This window comes from Oryctolagus cuniculus, chromosome 7, assembly GCF_964237555.1.
Source record: "Oryctolagus cuniculus chromosome 7, mOryCun1.1, whole genome shotgun sequence".
Taxonomy (NCBI): Eukaryota; Metazoa; Chordata; class Mammalia; order Lagomorpha; family Leporidae; genus Oryctolagus; species Oryctolagus cuniculus.
Window position 1 is genome coordinate 31,340,875 of NC_091438.1, and position 27,878 is coordinate 31,368,752.

Here is a 27,878-nt window from a genome sequence, read left to right on the forward strand (position 1 = left end):
TGAGAGCTAGAATTACAGACAGAGAGAAGTAGAGGCAGAGAGAGTTCTTCCACCCACTGGTTCACTCCCCAAATGGCCGCGACAGCCAGAGCTGGCCAATCTGGAGCCAGGAGCACCTTCCAGGTTGCCCACGTGAGTACAGGGGCCAAAGCACTTGCGCCATCTTCCAGTGCTTTCCCAGGCCACAGCAGAGAGCTGGATCAAAAGAGGAGCAATTGGGACTAGAATGGGCACCCATATGGGATGACGCTGCCACAGGCAGAGGCTCAGCCCACCATGCTACAACACCAGTCCCTCTTGGGCACATTTTAGAATATTTTTCTTTCTGTTTTACTGTTAAAGAGTTTGACTACACTGTGTTGTGGTGAAGTTCTTTTCTTGTCATATCTATGGAGAGTTCAATGTGTTTCTACTTGGTGGTCCCTTTCCTTCTCCCAATTAAGGAAGTTTTCTGTATTCTTTCACCAAAGAAGGCCTTTTAATCCACTCTCTCCTTCCACGCCTTCAGGAACTCCTAAGACCCATATGTTGGGTCACTTGATAGTATCCCATAAATCTCCGACATCATTTTTTAGTTTTCTTTTTTTTTTTGGTCTGACTGTATAATATGTAGAGATTTGTCTTCTAACGTGGATATCTTTTCTTCTGCCTTAACGAGTCTGTTCTTAAGGCCTTCCACTATATTTTTAATTTGTTCTATTGAATTTTTCATTTCCAATATTTTCTTTTGATTTCTCTAACATCTCAATTTTGTGGGAAAATATTCATATCATGTACACATTTCTTTAGTTCAAGAATTTGCTTCTGATTACCTCTAAGTAATCATACAATCAGTTTTATGAATTCTGTTTCTAGCATTTCGTCGGTCTCTTCATCTTCACATCCTAGTATTGAAGTGTTGTGTTCTTTTGGGGGCATCATGTTGTCTTCCTTATTCTGATTTCTTGAACTGCTGCATTTACTATTAGGCATTTGTGGTGATACTAGTTGGTTTCCCCCCCCTTCTCTGTGATGGCTTTTATCTTTGAATTATGCCTCTATGACTTAGCAGAGTGTCAGCTCTGTCAGTGAATACCTAGAGACATGTGCTGGGTTAGTGAAGAAGCTCTTTTCAGTGCTTCATGATGAAGGGAGTGTGTAAGGTGACACCCAAGTTGAGTGTGGTAAATCTTTTTATTATTTTTTATCAGAGGGGAAGTTTGGTCTGCTCTGTTGGCTTAGTCTCACACTCACTTCCTCTTCTCAAAGGAGACCAGTGCCTGGGCACTAGCCGCAGTGGGTACAATTTTCATCTGTGCTGCCACAAGATCCACAAAAAGGACCCTGCAGCAATGACCCTCACCAGGGGATCAGGGAGCCCTGAGCATGTGGGGCCGCCCACAGTGACTGCCCCAAACCCCAGCCACACTCTGTGCCTTCCCACACAGCCACAGTGTTTTCACAGTCCCAACATACAAGGCTCCCACAGGTACGAGCTCCTAGCCCCCTGTCAATTCTCGCAGCCAGACTCGGGCGTTTTCTCTTGGCTGTTGCTGGATGCACAGACATGAACTGGCACAGCTATTAAGTATTTTCAAAATAGTGCCCGCCCTTTCTCAGCTAGTCATAGGATGCCAGTAATGGGTGGTCAGGGAGAGAAACGTGCCCCCTTTTTTTCCCTCTAGGTTGGCAGGTACACTGTCCCCCACAGGGCTCCACACTGGACTCCTGCAGGGCTCTTCCTGCAGCTTTATTGTCAGTGGCTTGGGCTGCTGCAGTCTGGTCTCACCTCATCCCAAAGCTGGTGCTAAGGTTCTCATTTGCTGGGGTCCCGAGTTGTGCACATCACAAGTCCACAGTGTCCCTCTAATTTGAGTGGAGTTTCCTCTGCCATTTTCTCCATAACTGTTTCCTGAGACTGCACTTTGTGTTTTTTGTTTTTTTAAACTATCTTCCCCCTAGACTAGAGCAGAAAGCTCCCTCCCTATCCCACCACCTTGACTCTTGAAGAGAGAGAAGTGAGTAGGAAGTCGAGGGCTATGATCATGGGAAAGAAGAAGGCTATTCCTTTGTTAGATGCTAAAGAAAAGCAAAGATGGGTAAAAATAGAAAAAATATGCTTAGGAGGGAGGTGGTGAGACCCAACTCAGCTAGCTCCAACTGTCTCAGTAAGCAAAAGGTAATCATTTTTACAAAACAAAAACAGGCTGGCGCCAAGGCTCACTAGGCTAATCCTCCGCCTTATGGTGCGGGCACAGCGGGTTCTAGTCCCGGTCGGGGTGCCGGATTCTGTCCCGGTTGCCCCTCTTCCAGGCCAGCTCTCTGCTGTGGCCCGGGAAGGCAGTGGAGGATGGCCCAAGTGCTTGGGCCCTGCACCCCATGGGAGACCAGGAGAAGCACCTGGCTCCTGGCTTCGGATCAGTGTGATGCGCCAGCTGCAGCGCGCCGGCCGTGGCGGCCATTGGAGGGTGAACCAACGGCAAAAGGAAGACCTTTCTGTCTCTCTCTCTCTGTCCACTCTGCCTGGCAAAAAAAAAAAAAAAAAAAAAAAGGCAGCCAAACAGAAATGGAAAAGATCCAGGAATATGCAAGGAAGAGCATCAGGGAAAGTGTCTGAAGTGAATCCCAAGGCAGCACTGCTTACAGGGAAGGCCCAGTGGAGAGAGAGGTACATTTCTATCTAGCTCTAGCATAGAGGTTTCCTCTCTATGAACAGTCCACACCGATTAACTATGCATAGGTTGCAGGCACTTAAGAGTCTTTCAGGACCCAGCTCAAATGCCACTTTTCTTTATGTTTCCCAGATCTTCAGGCTAAAGACAATAATCTATACTTTTATTTAGTATAAACCACATCTGGTACTTCTGCAATGCTTTCTAGGAAGGAGGAAGAAGAATAAAATTGAGCTAAAATAAACATGACATAGATGAACCTCAAACATACCATGCTAAGTGAAAGTTGCCAGACTCAAAAGCCACATCTGTCACATTTCATTATAAGACATTTTGGAAAAGGCAAAACTGAAGGGGAACATTAAAACAACTCGTCAGCCTTCTAAATTTCACAAATAGGAAAAGCAAAAATACACACAAGTTCTCCCAGTGAAATAACTGAGCTGGATAGGAAATGAATCCAGCTTGAGATTCAGAGCGTTCTGTGGCAATCCACCCTGGTCCCGCCCCAAATGTCTCCCAATTACTCTATTGTTCACAGACAACAGTAACTAACATCTCATATCACAGAATTGGTTCCAGTCCAGGCTGCTCTGCTCCCATTCCAGCTCCCTGCTAATTTACCTGCAGTGGAAGATGACCCAAGTACTTGGGTCCCTGCCACCCATGTGGGAGACCCAGGTTAAACTCCTGGTGCCTGGCTTCAGGCTGGCCCAGTCCTGGACACTGTGGCTATTTGAGGAGTGAACCAGGGGATGGCAACCAACCCCCCCTTACTCTTTCAAATAAATAAATCAATCTTCAAAAATAATTAGAGTGAAAGTCAGGCTTACAAAGGAGACAAAAGATGATGAGGTGTCAGAACTTAGGGACTCTGATGTCCCCCTCACAGCCTGCTAGCCCAGCTATACTCCTTTTATACAAAACCAAAATTTTTTAGATAGGAATGAAATGAAATTTACAGCTCATGAGAAGTACTGCTATATTTAATGAAGCTAACTGTGGCAAAAGAAAAAAGTATCCTAATAGGACACACATCAAAATATTAATAGTAAATACAATATTCTGTATTTTTCAAATTCTGTACCATATTACAATCAGTAGTAAAACTTAAATTTCTGTTCAGTTTTACTTTTCCTAAAGTGAGCTTTCTTTCAATTCATATTTCAATGTCATTAACAAATTGATCAGTCTCTAAAGTTATCTTTTTTTTAATGAAGTAAAATTTATGCATAGATTTTAAAACTGTATTTTTATGTATCTGAAAGACACACAGACAGAAACAAAGAGACACAGTGAGAAAGACAGAGATCTTCCATCCACTGATTCACTCCCCAAACACCTGTAACAGCCAAGGCTGGGCCAAGACAATGCCAGGAACCCAAAAATCAACCCAGTCTCCCAAGTGGAGGAACCCAAGTCCTTGAGCCATTATCTGCTGCCTCTGAGGACGCGCACTGAAAGTAGAGCTAGGACTTGAATTTAAGTATTAAAAAAAAAAAAACACCTTAATTATATTTGAAGCCAGAGTCAGAGAGAGAGAGGAGAGACAGAGAAAGACAGAAATCTTACATCCGCTGGTTCACTCCCTAAATGGCCATGCCGCAACAGCCAGGGCTGAGCCAAGCTGAAGCCAAGAGCCAGGAGCTTCTTCTGGGTCTCTTACATGGGTGCAGGTGCCCAAGTACTTGGGCCATCCTCTGCTGCCCCTCCCAGGTGCATCAGTAGGGAGCTGGATCGGAAGTGGAGAAGCCAGGACTCAAACTTACGCCCATATGGGATGCCAGTGCTTCAGGATGGGGCTTTAACCCAGTGAGCCACAGCACGGGCCCCAAATCCAGGTACTCTGATATGGGGATACAGGTATTCTGAGTAGCAGCTTTTTTGCCAAACACCCACTCTGTGGTTTGGTTCTTATAAGGTCTAGAGACCGACTTCTATTTGAATTCTGCCCACGAATGCACCTCTATCTTTGGGTAAAGAAAAGACAATCCTTTCATTTCCTATTGTCATTTCTCTAAGATGAGAATGGTAACTGCTAGCCTATGAATATTATTTTTAAAATGTGTAAGTGGGAAAAGAAATCCAACATACAAAAGAGAAGTCAGGCAAGGGGGAATGGAGGCAAGGCAGGAGGGAAAGCTAAGGAGATGCCCTCAGCAGCAACGTGGAGATGCCCTTCACTTTCTCAGCTAGCTCTGGAAGTCCTGGTCACTGCGATATCCAGCCTGGGAGCTACTTCCTTTAGGAAGATGTTAAGGGCCAGCCTAACTGTAAATAATCTTTCCTAAATCTTAATGTCTGTAAAGACTAGTTTTCTGAGCTATTTAATCATTATTTAAGAAATATATGGGGCCGGCGCCGTGGCGCACAGATTAATCCTCTGCCTGTGGCACCGGCATCCCATATGGGCACCGGGTTCTAGTCCCGGTTGCTCCTCTTCCAGGCCAGCTCTCTGCTGTGGCCCGGGAAGGCAGTGGAGGAGGGCCCCAGTCCTTGGGCCCTGCACCAGCATGGGAGACCAGGAGAAGTACCTGGCTCCTGGCTTTGGATCGGCACAGTACTGGCTGTTGCGGCCATGTGGGGAGTGAACCAATGGAAGGAAGACCTTTCTCTCTCTCTCACTCACTGTCTATAACTCTACCTGTCAAATAAATAAATAAAATCTTAAAAAAATAAAAAAAATTAAGTTTTTAGAAATTAAAATTTATATAATACATCCTAGCATTCTCTTCAGAAATTTAGCTGTATCTAAAAGAAATGATGGCACTTTAAAAATTGAAATCTGTGAGTTACTGCTTGTGTTTTAGGGTGCGTGTGTGGAGACGGTTTCTTCCATCTCAGTCACCATAAAATAAGAACCTGGGATAATGGAAATCCAGAAAGAGAATCACTTACGACAACAGAAAGGTTCCAGGTTACTAAAGAGAAGACATAATCAAACTGATGGCATATGTCATGTACATGATGGAGCATTACTGCACATCTGCTAAAACTTCCCACAGCATTGTACTTCCCACAGCATTGTACTATACATCCTTTATTTCCTAAGTAGCAGTATATGTGCTGTTTTCTTAATTTCTTATATGTATCACCTGCACATGATTACACATCACTGACATATGACACGATTTCTACAGATGATTAACGTCTGCTGAACTGCTAAGTCTCTGTGGATGAAAGGGTCTATTAATACTTTTATTAACTTAATTTTTAACTGTAGAAAGGTGAATCACTTGTGACCAACCAATTATCAAGACCATCTTTTGCAAATAATTTAAATATTTTACATAAATGGAATACTTTGAGGACCAAGAAAACAAAAAAACTAAGTACCTGATTCTAATACCAATAACCATTTTTGTTGGCAAAGAAAACTTGACGAAACTTTTGCCCTGCTCCATCTCTCCAGCCTCTCAACCTAGTCAAATGCCCCCCAAATGGCTTTACCTTTCAGTTATGAGCCAGTTAAATGGTGGCAGGTTCCTATCTTCCACAGAAACACCAATTCCCTGAATACCAAAGTACAACTCTTAACTTCTGACTTTATCTGATGTTAGTAAAACATCAGATTCCTAATTGAACTATGACCCTTTGCTATCAAGTCTTCTTATAATGTTAATTTATCTGAATGAACTATCCACGTCTAGACTACTTTCTTACAATCGACTCCCAATTGCCTGTTGCTAACCCCATCTAGAGTGCTTTCTTACACTCCGTTCTACCTAAAAACATACCCACATCTACCTTTATCTCCCTCCTGCTCCCATAGCTCCACCTTAAAAATGAGGTGGACATCTTCTTCTGCTTTAGGCTACTTCATCCACCAGCACTAGAAACCAAATACCTCCTTTCCTCTCAGGAACTCTGTAGAACTGTCTATTCTGTCCTCACCACTCCTATCAGACACTGGCTCCTCTCCCACGGCACATATATATGGACTCCAAGTGCTCCACCCTGAGGCTTTTCTGACCTCTGCTACTCTTTCCTTCTCTATTTAAAAGGTTATCATCATCACACTCATAATAAATGGCTGCCACCGAGTCACACGTCTAATTGCTCTCCATGGGTACATCACGAGATGGATTTTTATTACTTATCTCCATCTTACAGGTAAGAAAATTATGTCACAGAAAGAAATAATTTGCCCACAGATACACAACTAGTCAGTTAAAGAAGCAGGATCTGAATCCAGGTGGTTTGGTTTCAAGGTCTGAGTGGTTACTCAGTATGCTTTAAAAGGTCCCAGTAACAACTGGTTTTCAAATTCAAAGGTCACATTTTCAGCCTCTTATGACTCAACGTCTCTGCAGGGCCTGACCACACGGAACACAAACCCTATGAAATTGGTTTGGTGTCTGTTTCCCTCTGATCTCCACGGCTGTTCTTTCTTAGCCTATATAAGCACTGTCAAATAGAACTTTCTGTGATGACAGAAATGCTCCATGTATGTGCAACCTAATATGGTAGCTACTAACTACACATGATGACTAGACACTAGAAATAACAGTCAGTGTAACTGAAGAACTGAATTTTAAATGTTAAGTAACTTCAACGGCCACATGCAGCCAGTGGCCATCCTACTGAATGAGCAGCCCTTTAAAAATCACAGAAGACCTCTGTCCCTGACTCTCTGCTCAGCTTATTCTACTCTCTTCCCAGCACCATCTCTCAGTTTAAGGATTCCAAACTTCTGCAAGCAACCCAGACTTCTCTCCTTAGGAACATCTTTCTATCTTCAGTTGTCCACATCTTCACTGGCAAGTCTCACAAGGTGCACCAAACACAGCATTCTCAGAATTGAAATGCATCACTTCATCATCAGCTCTACTCCCTTCTTAGGCTTTCCCTACTCAGAGAATAGCACCTCATCTGTCCCAGCCCCAAGGCAAATTCAGGTGTTCATCTTTAGATTCCTCTTTTTCTTCATTTTTTACTCCCTCTCAATCTCGTCTACTTCTCCCCAATGGCTCATTAAATTTGTTCCCTAGTTTCTACTGCCATTGCTCTAGGCAAGGATGCTACATAATGGATTTAATTAGAAGAGTAACAGAGTCTAGTTTTTTGCTTCAAGCAACATGTAAAGTATAACATGGCTGGGAAATTCTTTTATATTGAGAATTCTTTTATACCTGTTGGGGGAAAAATTATTTAAAAAGTGACAGGATATGAAACTAAACTGTCCTCTAAGGGAGAAGGGAAAGAATTATAGACAATCTCTGACAATCTGGGCTTAAAGCAACATTTCAGAAATAAATCCTCTCATTAGTGCACCAAATTTCTATTAGTAATGAATAAAACACTACTTATAAAATTCTAAATGTGTTATTAGGTTACCACTTAGCAAAAGGATCAACTAATCATTCACTCTAACAAAAGCATAATCTTAATTTAAATGTCACTGACTATTCTCACAGGTTTGGTAATTATAGTTTCTCCCTCCCCACCCCCAACATATAACATTTAAATCTCCCTGTATACCAACAGGCAGGGTCAAGGCCACTCAATATGTAGTGGTGAGGATCTCCTGAGAGCCATAATCTGCATCAAAAGTACCACGCCTGTGCCAGGGGATGAACCAGGACATAGGGAAGATGACCATTTGTCAAGGGGACAAATGAAAGGAATCTGCCTCCTGAATACAATGAGTAAGGCTTTACCATTTGTCCAGCATTTCTTTAAATAAAAAAATATGCTTTTTTACCAACAAGGTTGGTAAGACTCTACACTTCTTTACTTTTCTAATTGTCATCTGTAATAAAGTTGATGAGGTTTATTTTAGGGTAAAATATGAGACAGGCAGAACAATGGCCCCCTCAAAAATGTCTATATTCTAATGCCTGGAAGCTCTGAGAACAATACCTCATGTGGCAAAATGGATTTTGCAGATCTAATGAAGTTAAGGGTTCCGAGGGTACTTATAAGGTAAAGAGGGAGGCAGAAAGAGTGAGAGAAGGACAAGTAATAACACAATCTGGAGATGCGGGTGAAGATGGGGGTGGGGAGATGAACAGAGAAGGAGAGAGGAGGCGAGTAAGAGACGGGAGAGAGAGACAAAGATGCTATACATCTGGTTTTGAGGATGGAGGAAGTGAACACAAACCAAGGAATGCAGGCATCTCTAGAAGCTGGAAAGACGAAGGAAATGCACTCTGCAGTCCCTAGAAGGAATACAGATCCCCCAATACTTTGATTACAGGAAATCTGACCTCCCACACTGCAAGGTGATAAATTTGTATTATTTTTGCTTTACCCAGCAGTTCTACTCCTATGTATCTATCTCAAAGATTTGAAAACAGGGACTCAAACAGATACTCATACACCAAAGATCATTGCAGCATTATTCACACTGGCTAAAAGCATTCACCAACAGAAGAATGCATCAACTAAATGTGGTGTGTATAAAAACAACAGCATATAATTCAGTTATAAAAAGGAATGAGGTTCTGAAACGTGTTACATCATGGATAAACATTGAAATTATGAGCTAGGCAAAAAAAGTCAGACATAAAAGGGCAAATATTACATGATTCACTGGATATGGAATATCTACAGTAGTTAGATTCACAGAGCCAGAGAATAGATTAGAGGTTGCCAAGGGCTGGGAAAGGGGAGAATGGGGAATTATTGTCTCCTTCAAAGAGCATCCTTGACACATGCATGTCCACACAGCTATGTAATAAGGAATAGAATTACCATCCCCTCTTGTGTGCAAGGATTTTTTGTTGAGAAGATATTGTTTTGGCAAAAGAATCCAATCTTCCATTTTCTTCATTCCTGGTTCTGCACTGCTGTGCTAGATTATGGAAAGGCCATATAACCATGTTGGTTAGATAGCCTAAACATTCATTTTTCTTTAATCTGAGCTCGATTCTCAATAGGCTCAGCAAATCCTTTTTTATTTATTTATTTCAATTCCTTAACGATAACCATGTCAAATCTCCTTCATTCTATTTAAGCCCCTAACCTATTTCATTCAGTCATCTCCCACAAGGCGGTGTGGGGTAATGAAAGGCTCATGACCTTTTAATCACAAATTACTAAACTGTATTGAATTTAGTTTCCTTACGTGGAAGATAGGCAGAGATCTTACTGGAGCATTTTAACAATTACAATATAAAGCATATATGTGAATAATCAAGTGGTGGCCATGCACAAAAAGCTGCTGCAATTAGTATTATCCCTGCCTCCCTCTCAAATGATCATTTAAATGACTTTAATGAGAAAAATGAATTTGTTGTGAATTATTCCTTAGTTTTGATTCTGTCTTCTTCCTTCTTCTTCTTCTCCTTCTTCTCTCTCTCTCTCTCTTTTTTTTTTTTTTTTTTGGACAGGCAGAGTGGACAGTGAGAGAGAGACAAAGAAAGGTCTTCCTTTACCATTGGTTCACCCTCCAATGGCTGCTGCGGCCGGTGTACCATGCTGATCCGAAGCCAGGAGTCAGGTCCTTCTCCTGGTCTCCCATGCGGGTGCAGGGCCCAAGCACTTGGGCCATCCTCCACTGCCTTCCCAGGCCATAGCAAAGAGCTGGCCTGGAAGAGGGGCAACTGGGACAGAATCCGGTGCCCCGACTGGGACTAGAACCCGGGGTGCGGCACCACAGGTGGAGGATTAGCCTAGTGAGGTGTGGCACTGGCCACTTTCTATCATTTTTCATCTTCCCTTCCTTATCATATTTTAAAGAAAGAGTTCTCTCTCTCTTTTTTTTTTTAATTTTCAAAGTTTACCCTTTAGGGCCAGTGCTGTGGCATACCAGGTAAAGCTGCCGCCTGCAGTGCCGGCATCCCATATGGGCACTAGTTAGAGTCTTGGCTGCTCCACTTCTGATCCAGCTCTCTGCTATGGCTTGGGAAAGCAGTAGAAGATGGCCCAAGTCCTTGAGCCCCTGCACCCATGTAGGAGACCCAGAAGAAGCTCCTGGTTGCGGATCAGCCCAGCTCTAACACTGTGGCCATTTGGGAAGTGAACCAGGGGATGGAAGACCTCTCTCTGCCTCTGCCTCTTTGTAATTCTGCTTTTCAAATAAATAAATCAATCTCGAAAAAAAAAAGTTACCCTTTATTCTGTACTTTTTATCCTAGAGCTTCTTCCCTACCTTGGTTCCATCAATTGCTTTTCTTTCTTCACTCTCTTCCCTGATGGTTCTTTCCAACTAGCTTATTAACACCTCAAATGTCCTTAGAGAAATACTACTTAACACCACTAGGACTTTTGTATTTCTCTTCTTAAATTATTATCTAGAATCAGGTATCTTTTTTTTTTTTTTTTTTTTTTAAGATTTACTAACTTATTTGAAACACAGAGTTACAGAGAGGGAGATGCAGAGGCAGAGAGAGAGGGAAAGAAGTTTTCCATTCCCTGGTGCACTCCTCAAATGGCTGCAGGGCTAGGCCAGACCAAAGCCAGAAGCCAGGAGTTTCATCTGGAGCTCCCCTATGGGTACAGGGGCCCAAGCACTTGGGCCATATTCCGCTTTTCCCAGGCATATTAGCAGGGAGCTGGATGGGAAGTACAACAGCTGGGATTCAAACTGGTGCCCATATGGGATGCTGGCACTGTAGGTGGCAGCTTTACCCATTATACCACAGCGCCAGCCCCCTTTTTTCTTAATAGATTGTTTTCTCCATTAAGATGATGGTTTCTCATCTATTTGTACTGTTATCTTCCAATAACATCAATTACAATATTTTACATATAGAACAGGCAAACCTGAACAAACCTAAACCACAGACTTTCTATAAACATATAAAGGTGAGTTATAGGAAGTACATTATCCAATTTGGCTTTTCAAACCTAATTAACCACTCCGACAGAAGAAAGGCAAAGTAGTAGCACATCAACACAATCTTAGATAATTTTGTAACATCATTCCCCTCAAAAATCTCACAAACCAAAATTATAATAATTATAAATATTTCCAGAAAAAATGATGTATACAAAAGTATTCTGAATCTAGAAAATGTGAAAGTCAAGTTTTACTTTAATATGAGAGGTTCTTTCCACTGAGAATTTCATTTATTTTTCATAAAGTGCCAAAAATAAGAACCAGTGGTAATTAGACAAGTAGGAAATAACAGTCTGTAGAGTCACTTATTACATTTGTAAATAAAAATCAGTGTAAGCATGTTAATTATTTAAATAAAGTAATCAATCAAATGTGGCTCTAACATTAAAGTGGTAATACATCAAAAATTGTAATCTAACATCACAATGTATTTCTACAATCATAAATGCACAAACTGACACTGTTAGGAAATATTTAGAGTGATGAACCCTTAACATTTGAGAAACTGAAATTCAAGGTTTCTGTTACTCTATAGTGAATGTAATTGGGGCCAGTGCTGTGGCTTAGTAGGCTAATACTCTGCCTGCAGCGTCGGCATCCAGTATGGGCACTAGTTATGTCCCTGCTGCTCCTCTGCCCAGCTCTCTGCTTATGGCCTGGGAAAGTAGTGGAAGATGGCCCAAGTGCTTGGGCCCCTACACCCACATAGGGGACTGGGAAGAAGCTCCTGGCTCCTGGCTTCAGATTGGCCTGGCTTTGGCAGTTGCAGCCATTTGGGGAGTGCACCAGCAGAGGGACCACCTCTCTCTCTCTCTCTCCCTGTTTTTAACACTACCTCTCAGATAAATAAATATACCTTAAAAAAAAAAATAAAGTGAATGTAAGGATCCATACAACGGAAATAATTTGGTTCTCGCTTCGGCAGCACATATACTAAAATTGGAGCAATGGAAGTAATGCGTACTTCACTTTCTAGGTAAGATGTTTGCCATATAACATAGCAAAAGCAGTAACTGTCACAAAAAAAAAAAAAAAAAAAAAAAAAACACCACACACACACACACAAATAACTTCTTTCTTTATAGAAAAAATAGGAAATCAACAGCCACTACTGGTGAGGAAGGATTCTAAGACAGGGCCAGTTCTTGGCCACAAAACCATTACATAGGCATTAGAAGAGTAAAACGTCTGCATGCTGGGCATTGGTCAGATGGGTAGGATGCCCACATCCACACTGGAATGCTTGTGTCAACTACTGGCTCTGACTCCTGATTCCAGTGTCCTTCAGGTGCCGCCCCGAGAAAGTAGTGTAAGGACTCAAGTGGCTGCACACCCACGGGCCCAGCATTCTGGGAAGTGAGCCAACAGATGGGAACACAATCTCATGCACTCCCTTTCTTTCTCTGCGTCTCTAATTAAAATAAAGAAAGAAAAGAAAAAGTAAAATACCTAAAGTGATTCTGCTCAGCTCTATCATGGGAATGAGGCTCTCAGCTTTCCACATTAAAACAAGGTAAGAAATTCACAAGACTGTTGCAACAAGTGCTCCAGCCAGAAGATAGTTTATACAGTTCTGTCAGTGATTTTAGGCCTGAACATCTACAAAGTGTGACTTCTGCTGTTTCTGTTGAACTTACCCATCTACTACAAATTAAGCTTTTAAAAAAGATTTACCTGTCTATCTGTCTATTTAAAAGACAGAATGATGAGGGGAAGGAAGGCAGGAGGGCAAGAGGGAGAGGAAAAAGGAGAGAGAGAAATACTTTTCAATCCTCGGTTCACTCTCCAAACGCCTGCAACAGCTAATGCTAGACGAAACCAAAGCTAGGAAGCAGCAACTCTATCTGGGCCTCCTATGTAGGTGGCAGGGATCAAATATTTGAGCATCATCTGTTGCCTCCTGGGTGCATTAATAGAAGCTGGACCCTAAGCAGCATAGCTGGGATTTGAACCAGGAACTCTGATATGGGATGCAGGTGTCACAAGTGGTAGCTTAACCTGCTGCACCAGAATGCCTGACCCCCAAATTAAGGCTTTACAGCCAGTAGAGTTAAAAAACAAAGATAGTTTCTAAGAGTTAGTGTCATTCTTACCATTGTCCACTGTTAGGTATTTTTTGAGGGAAACTTCTTTGGAAATGAAAAACCTAGTTTGCTTTAGAAACAATTACTTTCTGTACTTTCCTGTCCAAAATTCCCTTCCTATAGGTTTAATATTTTAAAAAAAAATTTTTTTTTATTTATTTGAGAGGAAAAGAGTAAGAGACAGAGAGAGAGAGAAAACCATTTGCTGGTTCTCTCCCTAAAAGGTTACAAGAGCTGGTGCTGGGCCAGACTGAAGCTAAGAGCCTGGAGCTTCTTCTGTTTCTCCTAGTGGGAGGCACTTGGGCCATCTGCGGCTGCTTTCTCAGATGCATTAGCAGAGAGTTGGATCAGAAGTGGAGCAGCCTGGTTTTGAACTGGTGCTCATATGGGATGCCAGCATCTCAGAGGGAGGCTTAAAGTGCTTAGCCACAATGCCAGCCTCAAGATTTAACATTTTAAATTATACTTTTATCAGAAACTAGGAAAGTCACTGTACCATCTCTGGCAGATGATTTTAAAAAAATACACAGGCAATTGAATGGGCAGTGAAGACAAATGGGGCCTCACTTTTCTCATTTATAAGTAACTTTTCCCCAATAAAAGATTGAATCAAGTATAAATTTAAAACTTACAAATAAAAGAATGTATTAGAAATAAGTACATGCTGATAGCTACCTACTGACATTATCAGAACTTTAATATATATTAAATGTGAATGGATAATTTCTACTATTTTGACCAACACCTATAATAAGACCAACTGTGAAATGAATGATTACTATGTACTACCACTATGAAATATATTGTCCTTATTTTATAACTGAACAAATTAAAACTTGACAAATTAAGTCTCAAAAAATATTGAGGAGCTTGCCTAAAGTTGCACGGTTATAATCCTTAATTCATGTCACAAACTATCTAACTCAAAGGACTATTCTCATAACTACTGTATAGTTTCTCAGATAAATGGAAGCAAAAGAATGAAGCAATCTATAAGAGAAAAAGTTAGAAAATCACAGTTAAACACAGTCCCAGTTCCTGAAAGGACTAAAATCAAATTTGGTAACTCAATACCCAACTTGGTATATATTTGCCAAATACATGCCCTAGCTAAGTAACAAGTTTCTTCCTTTAGGTTTATTAGATCCAGTTAAAAAGCTGGGCCAGAGAACTATCCCTCACCTGTGTTGCCATCTCCACTCTCCATAGATGGTTTACTGGTTTCTGACGGATTGTTCATTCTTGAATCTGCAATAAATCAGAGGCAAAAATTGGGAATGAAGATGTGGCTAATGAGACAAAAGTGGTAGCAGATAAGAAGGTTAATTAACATTATAGTCATACAGTTCAAGGGGATGCAGTGCATATATGTCAGGCTAAAACATCAGAAACTGTAACAAAGCGTTATGTGGAAGAAAGCTCAGGACTTCCTAGACCCCAGAGGTATCTACAAATTAGTGATCTTTCTTAAGAAGTTTAAGATTCTTCTAAGAAAAACAGCAGAACTCTAAGCTGAGAACTAGAGAGAGTGTTGTGAGTAAAAGGAGTAAATGATTTACAACACAAAGAATAAAATATGTTTAAGAAAGAAAAACTAGGGAGGGGATAGCACCCCAAAGAGCAAAAAATATTATTTCCAAATGAAGTATCCTTTACTGTAAGTAAGATGTTCATTAATTATAGCTAAACCCACAGTAACTCAACAGGGTGTAAGAAAACATATCTAAAAACAAACAAAAACAAAAAACAACAAGCAAAACCCTCCATATTTACTCTTCTCACCAACCAAAAACTAAACAAGATTCACAGTGAGAAAATGCCAAATTCATACTTCAATCTTAAACCGGCAGAAGTTGAACCAAGAAGGCACAACAGATACACCTCATAATTTCAAAACTGAATCACAACCACACTTACCTAACAATTATTACCTTGATATCCCAAATGAATCTGCTAATTTGGGTTTATTTCTTTTAGGGCTATTTAATCAAGGTTTGTTTCCTACCTCTTCAAAAGGGTGAAAAATGGAAGACACATAAGTTATCTTATTCTACACTCACTACAAACTCAAAAATAGAAGACATATAACCAGACAAGTTGATTATCAAACAAGTTTTGCCTTCCTCTCACTAAGAACCATTTAACTAGTTATTAGTATAAAACAAAAATTTAAGCTATATTGTATTTGATTTTTTTGAACAATGATCACCTCTTGCCAACTGCTTAAAAGTTTAACCAGGAAATTATAATAATCATTAGATGGAAATTCCAACCATATTGCCCACGGGTACATTATCTACCAGTAAAAAGGATTTAAGAAAAAAAATCAGGCATCTTTCTTTCATAAATTTCATTTCCAAGCCAGAAGCTGTGTAATAGCCTTCCTAGTACAGTAAGTTTTATAACTGATGCTTGTCTCACAGGCATATCTTTGTTACTCAGATGTCCAAAAGGGTTAAAATTCGTGTGTTTGTGGTCATAAATGAGGTTCTACAAGTTCCCCACCCCCCGTTACTGTCCAGAAGAATTCAAATATCATCTGAAAGCACACTAAGGTTTGAAAGAAACAGGTGTACAACTTAGTGAAAATCAGCTTTCTAAATGACTTACCAAAGTCTTATGAAAATTAACAAGGAACACAACAAATACAACAGAATATACCATTAAGCATACATTACTGCTCAGGGATTCCTTTAGCAGGTATGAGGGAAAAGTGGAAAAATAATGATCAGTAGACATTCATAAATAGGGTTAACAATCTTAACAGTACATAGATACCATCGAAACAAACAAGGAAACATAAAGCTTAACCGGTCATGAGCCTGAGCTTACATCATTCATATCCTAATTTCTACACCTATAAATTAGAAATTATGCCACAGCTAATTTGTATCTTCTACACGATCTTCCAGAAATCGAAAGCATTTAACAAATTATTTCACACACATAAAAGAAAAATAAAATTCTGATTAACTGTACAACAATAATGGGAAGACTGTTTAAATGATATGTACTGATAATTCAAAGTAATATAATTTCTAATTCTAAAATACCACGTTAAAAAACATTTCAAAAAGGCATTTTCCCTTTCTTTCTTAAGTCCCCAACTTACCAAATGAAAAAAGAAAAATATGTTAAAAAATTTTTTTGATACTTGCACATTTTTCTCTCCCTAGGCAATATAAAATATATAGGTCTCTACCCTGGAATGAAGCACATAATAAGTTTAATATGCAGTCCACAAGTTGCTATTAGATTGAATTCTTGACAACAACTTGTGATTTGGGGCATTTTTCCCATACACAGCAGTTTTTACACAGCAGGACAAGTACTACTACCACTACCTTTGATTCAGGCCATGCCTTCTGCCTAAGATTTCAAACCCCCTCAGAAGTATCATTTTATTTTGTCCATGGCAACTGTGAAGGTGATAGAAGCAGCCTCGGTTTTCAAGTGTGGGAAAATAACATACAGGAAAAAAAGTAATTTGCAAACTTTCAAATGGAGTTCATAATATCTGACTTTCCAGGTGACTAGAGTAAGCTAAAAAGGTTTCAACACCAAAGTGCCTCAATCTCTTTTCAGCCTTAGTCACCAAGAAAGGTTTGTATATTCAAGCCTAACAAATCCCTCTCCAAAAAGCGTGCTGTGCTTTAGGGAAAATAGGCTTTCCAACACTTTAAGACTACAGCTTTCTGAGGGACATAGTTGCTTTTAAAAAATAAAAATGAGGGCTAACATTAACTAAAATTTGAAAACAGTTCCTGGTATCTGGCACTTGATCAACAGATCTATGGCAGTAACCACTGAAATCACTCTCTGTGTCAATATATGCATGGGAACAATTTTGTACAATGGCTCCACCTTACTTTTCACAGAGTATTTTTGGTTTTGGCATAAGATATTCTCATTTAGTATGTAAAACAGTTTTATTAATATGGACATATTATTTAGGCACAGTTTTACCTTGTTTCAGATTTAAGATGTTTTTAAAGCTACATGAAATACTCAACAGAAATTTCCAAAAAGCAAAAAATGTCCTCCATTCAAGCTGATTCTAAATCCACACTACTTACTGAAAATACCCTCTGAACCAGAAGAGCTAGTTGTAGGGAGGGACCTAGAGCAAGTTCAAGTATGCTTGTGCTTTGCAAATGCTTTCTGCCTCCCCTGCTCAATCCTCCTCTCCCCCTCCCCTGCTTTGGTTGCATATGCGATTAAGCATTTATGCATAGACAACCCAACACATGCCATTTCCATATTAAAGCTCTAAGAAAGAGCTGCGCTGGTACCCACCTAGAACATAGTCACTGCAGTCCAGCATTGCTGTGAAATCTTCTAGAGGTGCAGATAGTCCAAGGCAGGGAAGAAACAGGTAGCGGTTTGGGGTGGGGAAAAGAAGGTACTACTATTTCTAACGAACCTACACTATGTTCTAAGAGAACAAGGGTGGGAGTGTGGAAAGTGGATTAAGGGGAGAAGCAAAATACAACTTCAGTTACACCATAGCAATCTTCAACTGAATAAGGAAACTTCAGTTGCTCAGAGGAGTTTTAGTCTCTCCTACCAGCTAGGACTGACATTGTCAAGGCAACTGAAGCATGAAAAGTTCCCCTTTTTGTAATAAAATAGAAACAAAGATTGCAGCTGGCAGTTTCCATAATGAAGCTTAATCAGTATGCCTGTGATTAGGGCCTTATGCAAATCTCTCCTCGTTAGCACAGCAGCCAGCACTTTGAAGTCCATGAACAATTCATTTACAGAATACACTGAAAGCACTCCCTGCATAATTTAAACCGTTGCATAAATATTTATCAGCCCATTTGCATATTAATTGGCAGAGCATGAAGGGAAAAATTATCTCCTGAGTGCCAGCATAATAATTAGGAGGATAAAATGAGATTTCTTCCAATGGCCTGGCTTCTTGGACCCAACTTGAGATAGTACTGGGAGAGATGGGAGGGACAGGAGACAGAGTTCTGTTAAAATGCCACTGAAATGACACGTACAAATTAGAAACAACTCTACAGACTTAAGCACCTTTAATCTTATTCCTGCTGGCAACAATGACTTCGGTAATAAGAGGATTTGCAAAAAGCTTTCTACACAATCCAAATAATCCCAAGGAAACAATTAGCAAGGTAGAAGCAGAACATAGGGCTGTCAAGATGGTGCTAGTCTACTGATAGGGAATTTTCCAATTGTTAACACACAGTCGGGAGAAAGTCCTACTTTAAAATGAGGCAACAGTATAAACCTACAGAGAAGGCTGTATGAAAGCATCTTCAAGAGTATGGAAATTCATTCTCTACCAATCTTTTTATACTACCAAATTAACAGAATAGATTAGTTGAATGCTACATATTGTGCAGTATCCTTCTCCCATCAAAATCAATCTCAAGAACAAAGACGACAGTTACTTAGAATATTGATTATCAAAAAACAGGTCATGTGAATTTGTGGATTTAGTATTTTCAAATAAATTTCATATAATGGAGATGCACACACAGGTACACACACATAAAATCCTTACTAAACAATGTTTATTCAATTTAAAGTGAGTTTCAAAGGAAATCATCAACCTCAAACTTTTCAGGCACTATTATACAACAATATTACATCCTAATCATTGTAGACAATTTAGGAGAAGATTTGTAAGAAAATCTCGTGACATAGGCATTAATATTCCCTTTTAAAAATAAAGAAACCAAGGCACATAGAACTAATGCATTTTAACCAGTCACACAGATAATTTGTGGTCAGGATTGAAAATCAGATTTTGCTGACATCAAAATTTGAGCTCTTATCTATTACTATGTATTATGGATGAGCTATACATTTAGGGGACTGTCGGGGGCAGGGTGTGACCACAGCAGCTGACTAAAATGCCTGTTTTCCATGCAGTCAGGAGATCACTACTTTGTGGTAAAGATACTGTATTTAAGTCAGGTGTGACAGAGTCACGGAAAAGAGCATGAGATATGAGGAGAGTTCTCATGGGTGCCATCCCTTTAATAACTGCTTTATTTAGAGCCAGTCTTGAAGTATGCCAAACGTCTGGTGTTTAAAATACATGTTACAGTAAGTATCTCTTCCAAGCATCAAGGTTGAAAGTAAACTCAACATGCACAAGAGAAAACAAAGACAAGATTTTTTTTATCAAGGATCTTTTTTTTTTTTTTAAACAATGTCCTTACACGTTAATAACATACAGAACCAAAACTTCTTCCTCACTCCTGGGTCAGCCCTTGACTTAAACTGCAACTTTTTCTGTTTTACATAACCACGAATGCTTTGGAGTATCTCTGTGAGACCTATTAAGAGTCTTCCTTCAGGCAGTATTTTTCCCCCTGTGAAATGACCAGAGCATCCCTTTATGAGGTTGCTGTCTCACTAACCTTCTCAGACTTGTCATGGACTGGAGTAAGAAGTAGCTGTGCCAGCAGAGACATGGAGTCACCCAGTAAACATGGCCAAACTTTTGAGTAACTCACATTACTTTTTATTAAAATAAGCAAGAACATATTACAGAACAGAACAGAATACAAACTACACATGAGCTTTTCAGGTGGAATGTTGGAGTATCTGAGACCTATTTGGTGGGAAAAGATGAGAAGCAAGGGCGCATGTAACTAGAATATAGTAGATGTCCCTTCTCTTCTGTTAAGTTATTGCCTGTACTTCTTACAGAGTATTTCTGCAATCAACCATTTGCCTTTTTGTACTTCATTCACTAACTTATAAACTGTTTTTCCCATGCCAAGCTGCACTTGGACACATCTGGTAAGGATGACATGCCAAAGAGGGAGTGGTTGCTGCTAGGTACCCCACAGGACTTGGTAGTATAATAACTCAGGCCAGGAGACTACAGGGTCTCTGCAACTTAACCTGGATACTCGAAAAACAGCTCTCAGCTTCGAGGACCTTGATTGGGGTGGAGGGGTAGAGGCCCACAGTTCACAAAAGGTAGAATAGGAAACAGTAATGTATGTTAAGTATAAAAACGAGCTGAAAGAGCAAAGTTCAAATTCACATGATTTCAAAATTACACCTAAAATCTAGCTACTTTTTTCCCCTAAAAGAGAATAATTCTCTTTGAGGACCTAGAATTTACAGATAATACTATTAGTATTAAAATGATAACAGATTTATGGTCTTATGGGTTAGTCTAGGATGCATTAGAAATGAAATTGAGGGCAATGCCAACTGAAATACAAGCTGGTATTTAAAAACATGTTTTACATGGGAATGATGTGAGGTCAGCTTGTAACCTGGTCATGATCCATACAAATGACATCTATACATGTTCTAGCTATAGTACAGAATGCAATAAAAAAAAAAAAGATAAATATGGCATGACAACTACTCCCTGTCATCTCCTTTCTGTCTCATAGTGAGGCTGTACATCCCACAGTTCCACTGCACTTACTGCCAGGCAATAGCAATCACATATCAATACTTTGCTGATCTTCACCTTTTTCCAAATCTGCCACAACTGTAGTGCCTTACTAATTTATTTACTAACACTGCTTCAGTCAACACTCAGTAATAAAAAATACTCAGTGTCACAAGAATTCTGTTACTATTTACAAGAATCTCATCCTCCCCTCAAAAAAATTTTTTTAACTTATATACAGACTAAAATAATTTACCAAACAATGCCCAAGATACAAAATAACCTTCTAGAATCTGAGCATATTAGACTCAGAACCAGGTAATGGGGTAATAATTAGCACTGCCACCATTCTTGTACATTCTATCACAGTATATGTGAATGATATTTTAAGATTCCAACATGGGATTCTCAGTGCTAGAAAGAATTAAAAACACAAAATGGAATTTCTATCATTTACTAATACTATAAATGGGCAGAAACCAACAAAGAAGTATACTTTATTCATTTGGCTATTAAGTACTGACAAACAACAAGAAATAAGAAAGACAATCTTATTTCATAAAAGTAAACTGAGAGGCACAGAGAAGAGTCAGCTAGATGGAGCTTTCATCCATATACTGGTTCATTGGTTCACTCCCCAAATGCCTGTGATGGCTGGGGCTGAATCCAAGAGGCAGGAACTCAATCAAGACCCCTCAAATGGGTGGAGGGAACACAACTGCTTGAGTCATCACCGATGCTCCCCAAGGTACGCAGCACCAGGAAGCTAGAGTCTGGAGCCAGAGCCACACAGCAACCCAGGAGCCGCAATACAGGACAACAGGCATCTCATCGGCTAAAACTGCCACTCCTTTTTCCTCTTGTGCCTTCCTTTGTTTCTTTCCTACCACCCCCCCCCCTTCTTTTTAGGAATACTTTATCCCTGATATTTTATAGCTCTCTGCTCACATCTCATTTGAGAGTATTTTATTTTTAGTAATTACTCTTCATCAAATCTTTTCAACACACTCAATTTCTCACAGAAACATCACCTCTTATCCTTGGTTTATAAAACTATTTAAATCGTGTAATTAAAATAAGTCGTACTAGCACGAACAGCCTTGGGAGCACAAACCAAGTAAACGATGCTCAATAATCTTACAGCTTAACTGGTAGAATATGTGACTAAACATACTAACAAGTCGGCTTTCAACATGCTGTACTACACGGCAGTAGATAGTATCCTTCAGCCGCAATGGGTTAGCAGTTAATACAATCAATTCTTCAAAGCAAAAGTTCCCTGACACAGGCTGCCGCACTGAAAGCAGTTAGGGAGGGAGGGAGGGAGGGAGGGAGGGAGGGAGGGGAGGGGAGGGAAGGGAGGGAGGGAGGAAGGAAGATTACAAAGTCCAATCTGGAATCTCTTGTTTATAAAACTTAAAATTTCTGTGCAGCTCCACTAAAGGTTCACCATTTTACAAAACCTAATCTGTTTAACTCTCCCACAATACTGTTTTTTTTTTTTTACAGGCAGAGTGGACAGTGAGAGAGAGAGAGAGAGAGAGAAAGGTCTTCCTTTGCCGTTGGTTCACCCTCCAATGGCCGCCGCAGCCGGCGCACCACGCTGATCCGATGGCAGGAGCCAGGTGCTTCTCCTGGTCTCCCATGGGGTGCAGGGCCCAAGCACTTGGGCCATCCTCCACTGTACTCCCTGGCCACAGCAGAGAGCTGGCCTGGAAGAGGGGCAACCAGGACAGAATCCGGCGCCCCGACCGGGACTAGAACCCGATGTGCCGGCGCCGCAAGGCGGAGGATTAGCCTAGTGAGCTGCGGCGCTGGCAATACTGTTTCTTAATATCTGTAACTGTCTTTTCTTCATTTCAATTTAAAGAGTTTTGCTTTAGGCCCAGTGCTTTGGCATAGAAAGTTAAGCTCCTGTCTGCAGCACCGGCATCACATACAGGTGCTGGTTCTTCTTGCTGCTACACTTCTGATTCAACTCCCTGCTAATGGCCTGGGAAAGCAGAGGAAGATGGCCCAAGCACTTGGGCTCCTGCACCCACGTGGGAGCACCTTTTAGGGCGTACAATAGCAGGAAACTGGATCACAATGGATCACAAACGGAGTAGCTAGAACTCAAACCAGACAGTCCAATATGATAAGTGCGCATCCCAATCGATGACTTAACTTCTGCACCAAATGTCTACACCCCTTCCCCAAATCTTGTTGTATTTCTTGAACATACAATATTCAGGGATTTTGGTTTACACTTATTATTATAGCTGGTTTGGGACATGAAATTATTTTGTACCATTTTTTCAGCTAGCTACCAAGGTTCTTTTAGACTTTTTTTTTTTTTTTAATTTTTTGACAGGCAGAGTGGGCAGTGAGAGAGAGAGAGACAGAGAGAAAGGTCTTCCTTTGCCATTGGTTCACCCTCCAATGGCCGCCGCAGATGGCGCACCGCGCTGATCCGATGGCAGGAGCCAGGTACTTATCTTGGTCTCCCATGGGGTGCAGGGCCCAAGCACTTGGGCCATCCTCCACTGCACTCCCTGGCCACAGCAGAGTGGAAGAGGGGCAACTGGGACAGAATCCGGCGCCCCGACCGGGACTAGAACCCGGTGTGCTGGTGCCGCAAGGCGGAGGATTAGCCTAGCGAGCTGCAGCGCCGGCCTCTTTTAGACTCTTAAAACAATCTATGTAGTTTTTCTTCTGTTTCTGTAAGAAAGGGACAATCTGTACCTTGAAGGTTACTTAAAATTTGCCAATCAAAATAGTTCATTCTGGTGCCTCATTTGGTATAGAGTTGATGGGTTTCTAAGGAGAGAAACAGAATTATTTTGGCAGGACTTCAGTTTTTTTAATGATTACTGCTTTTTCAGGTTTTCTATTTCTTCAAGTCAATCTGATAAATTAATTTTTTTAAAAAAAGAATTACCATTTCATATTGTTAAGCTTATTGAAATACGGTTACTCCATCCTAAGACTTAAGTAATGTGTTTGATTACCTCCTTTTTATTGCTTTCATTATTTATCAGTACCTTTTATCTTGATCACAGAAAAATATTATATGAACTCTGCATCTTTTCAAATAATTAGCTTTTTTTGGTTGTTGTCTAACCTTTCTTAATTACTTTTTCTGGTTTAATTTTTATTTCCTTCCTTTACTGTTTTGGTTGGGTTATTCTTTTCATTCTTCCTTAATAGTAAGTTTGCTTTCAGTGGCTACTTGTTTCCTAATGACTACATGTTAGGCCGAAAATTGCCATCCAAGAACCAGTTTAGCTGTAGCCTGCATGTTTTGATGTATAGCTTTTTCGAATTACATATTTCTCATAATGCTCACTATGTTTCCAGAGGTATTTAGAGATGCATTTTTTTCAATCCTTTATTGTTGTTATATTACTTTTTAAAAGATTTATTTATTTGAAAGGCAGAGTTACACAAAGAGACAGAGAGAGATCTTCCATCCGCTTGTTCACTCCCCAAATGGCCACAATGGCTAGTGGTGGGCCAAGCCAAAGCCAGGATCCTAGAGTTTCTTCCAGGTCTCCCACGTGGGTGCAGGGGTCCAAGCACTTGGGCCATCCTCCATTGCTTTCCCAGCCACAGTAGCAGGAAGCTGAACTGGGAAGTAGAGCAGGTGGGACACGAACTGCCTGCCCATATGGAATGTAACAAGTGGTGGCCTTACCTAGGACACTACAAAGCTGGCCTCTGCTACTTTATTTTAATGGCATCATGGGAAAGCACATGGTTTATCTCCTCTTTAGAACTTGTTAAGAATTCTTTCATGTGTAATCAATGTTTGTAAATATTCTACGTATAAGTAAAAGCATGTCATTATGTGTTTCTTCAAAACATGCTTAACAGCATGATTCTAATCTTCTACACACTTGGCCCTTGACTTCTTAGAAAGGTTCAACTTAACAGCTTGTCAACTTTACAAGTGTACCCATATATACAACCATTATGTTTTTCACTTTCAGCACAGTATTCAATAAACTGCATGTGATTTTCAATACCTTACATAAACTGCTTTGTTTTAGGTGATTCTGCCCAGTTGTAATCTAAAGTGCATGCTATGGGGGCTGGTGCTGTGATGTAGCAGGTAAAGCCACTGCTGGCAGTGCCAGTGTCCCATATGGGCACCGGGCTCAAGTTCCAGCTGCTCCACTTACGATCCAGCTCTGCTGTGGCCTGGGAAAGCAGCAGAGGATAGCCCAAGTCCTTGGGCCCCTGTACCCATGTGGGAGACCTGGAGGAAGCTCCTGGCTCCTGGCTTCAGATTGGTGCAGCTTCTGCCATTGTGGCCAATCAGGGAGTGAACCAGTGGATGGAAAGACCTGTCTCTCTCTCTCTCTCTCTCTCTCTCTCTCTGCCCCTTCTTCTCTATGTAACTCTTTCAAACAAATAAATGAATCTTTAAAATAAATAAATAAAGTGCTGTGAGCACGTTTTGGGTAGGCTAAGTTAGGATGTTCCTTCACTCAATGAGGCATATTAAAAATGCATTTTCTAATTATGGTATCCTGAATTTAGGGTGGGTGTATGGTGACATAATCTCATCATAAGCTGTGGAGAATGGAGAGTTGAAATCCCCCAGTGAAATAAAGAATTTATCATTTATCATTTTTTAAAAAAATTATCAGAATTTGCTATAAATATTTTTAAACTATACTTTTGTGATATGGACATTCCTGTTGCTAGAGCATTTCTTTAGCATTTTGAAATTATTTTCCATATCCTCCTCCATCACGTTTTTGGCCTCAGAATCTACTGCTGTACCAGTCTTCTTTATGATATGATTTAACTGACACATCTTTTTTTAAATATTTTTAAAAGATTTATTTTATTTATTTGAAAAGGAGAGACAGTGACATCTTCCATCTACTCATTCACTCTCCAAATGGCTGCAACAGCTGGGCTGGGCCAAGAGTCGGGAGCTTCTTTCAGATCTCCCACACGGATATAGGTTCCCAAGCTCTTGGGGCATCCTCCATTGCCTTCCCAGGCACATTAGCAGGGAGGTGGATCAGATGTGAAACAGCCAGGGCTTGAACTGGAGCCCATATGGGATGCCAGCGCTGCAGGCGGCAGCTTAACCTGCTACACCATAATTGGCACATCTTAGTACATCCATTTATCACTTTTTCTGTCTTCTGTTTTTAAGGTATGCCTCTTACAAAAAGAGACGGGATTTTGGTTTTAAAAATACCTAATCTAGGTTGGGTATTAGTCCTAGTGGGTAAAACACACACAAACCCTATCAGAGTGCCTGGGTTTGATAGCCACCTCTGGTTCCTAACTCCAGCTTCCTGTGAATGTACACCCTGGGAGGCTCAAATTATTGGGTCCCTGTCTCCCACATGGGGGACCTGAATGGGGTCTTGACTCCCAGCTTCTGCCTAGTCCAGCCCCAGTTGTTGCAGCATGAGAATGAACCAGTAGATGGGAGTACTAGTGCACTTGCACGCTCTCTCTGCATCTCAGATAAATAATTTGAAAATTCCTTCCTAAAAATCCAATCTGAGAGTCCCTGCTTTTCCCAGTGCGTCTAACCCCTTTCTGCCTGGGATTACAGATATATTTGGTCTCTTGCCATCACATTACGTTATAGTTTTACTTCCCTTCCTTCTTGTGTCCTCCGCCCCCTTCTTTCCTGATTTATACTGAATGTATTTTCTTTCTTTTCCCTCTAACAGTTTGGGAGTTACGTTTTCTCTTTATATTCTTTTAATGCTTGCTTTCCTCACTAAAAGAAATTTACATTTTTCTAAACATTCTAAAGTTAATGTCCCTAAATCATCCCCTAACAGGAAAAAGCCCTTACATAAATTCTCTTCCACATATCATAATTCCTTGGGTTTGATGGAATATATGTTACACTCTGGCACTACCTATTCTACAGATAACGTTCTGTGAGAAGACTCAGAGCTAAGGTATTTTGGACTGGAATTAACTTAACAGATATTAAAATGTTCCTACTATTGTGATAAGCCACAAAAGATTTTCAGATCATGAAAACAATCCATCCCAAATTGACTGTATGCCCTGATATTTAAAACTGTTAATGTACAGCACATCTCCCGTAGTCAAGCAATTAAGCAATTACATATCTTAAATAACTCTTGAGACTGGGATTATTAAATACTGAATTAAACATACATTAAAAAAGATCTCATGCAAACAGGCTGTTATAGTAAAACAAAGCATCAAGAAGAAGGAATTTCCACCAACATGAAATTAATAGGGTTTCAAATTAAAAACATGTAAGGATAAAAGAAACAAGTCAACCAAAGGTGGTTGTCCAATCTACTTTAATATTTGCCACAAAAAGTAAATTTCCTTTTTTTCATAATTCAGTCCCCAAGTCTTTAGATGGAGCTTAGCACAGCAGGCATGTGCGCTTAGGGAAGTGAGGCAGGGAGCAACAACTGGGAAACTGGTTATATACCAAAAGATAAATCTAGTAAGTAAATATGTTAAGGATGATGGGGGCTAAGTTTATCATTTTGGAGAAAAGAATTAAAATCTTGAAGAGAGAAAAGGCTAGAATGAATTCTATAATACAGAAATTGGAACTAAAGGTTTTGATATGAAATCACAGGTACAGAAATAAATTTAAAAGGGATGGGCATGCACTCAACACACACACATCCATCTACCTCTGTCCTTGTGACAGGAGTGAGCATATTTGGCACACAGACCCTAGCTTCAAGTGCTATTATCAGCAGGCAGGGTTCGTCAAAGAAACAAGTAAAGTGCTTTAAAAAAATTATGGGAATATATGAAAAAGACATAGAAGCCAGCTAGAATGTTTTTTATTAGGTAATTTTTGGACAATTTGGACAACATAATAAAAATAATGAATGATAACCTTTACACATAAGAATTCATGAGCATATGCTTACATAAATAAATAGGGAGAAAAGTTTTCCCATAGAATGACAAAAATAGAATGATACAATTAGAAAATC

At 40.2% G+C, this 27,878-nt stretch overlaps 1 protein-coding gene across 34 annotated transcripts in view; it reads right to left on the reverse strand.

Annotated features, from left to right (window-relative positions):
- Positions 1–27,878, reverse strand: part of POU2F1 (POU class 2 homeobox 1) — a 188,944-nt gene that overhangs the window by 69,980 nt on the left and 91,086 nt on the right. For 32 of the 34 annotated variants that reach the window (XM_051857149.2, XM_051857145.2, XM_070077413.1 and 29 more), the window contains one exon: positions 14,703–14,768. In XM_051857149.2, coding sequence (XP_051713109.1) covers positions 14,703–14,760 — 58 coding nt within the window. In that variant the 5' untranslated portion in view covers positions 14,761–14,768. Of the gene's footprint in view, positions 1–14,702; positions 14,769–17,816; positions 21,811–27,878 lie in introns of those variants that run through there. The other 2 variants (XM_051857139.2, XM_051857138.2) reach the window with 1 other exon arrangement.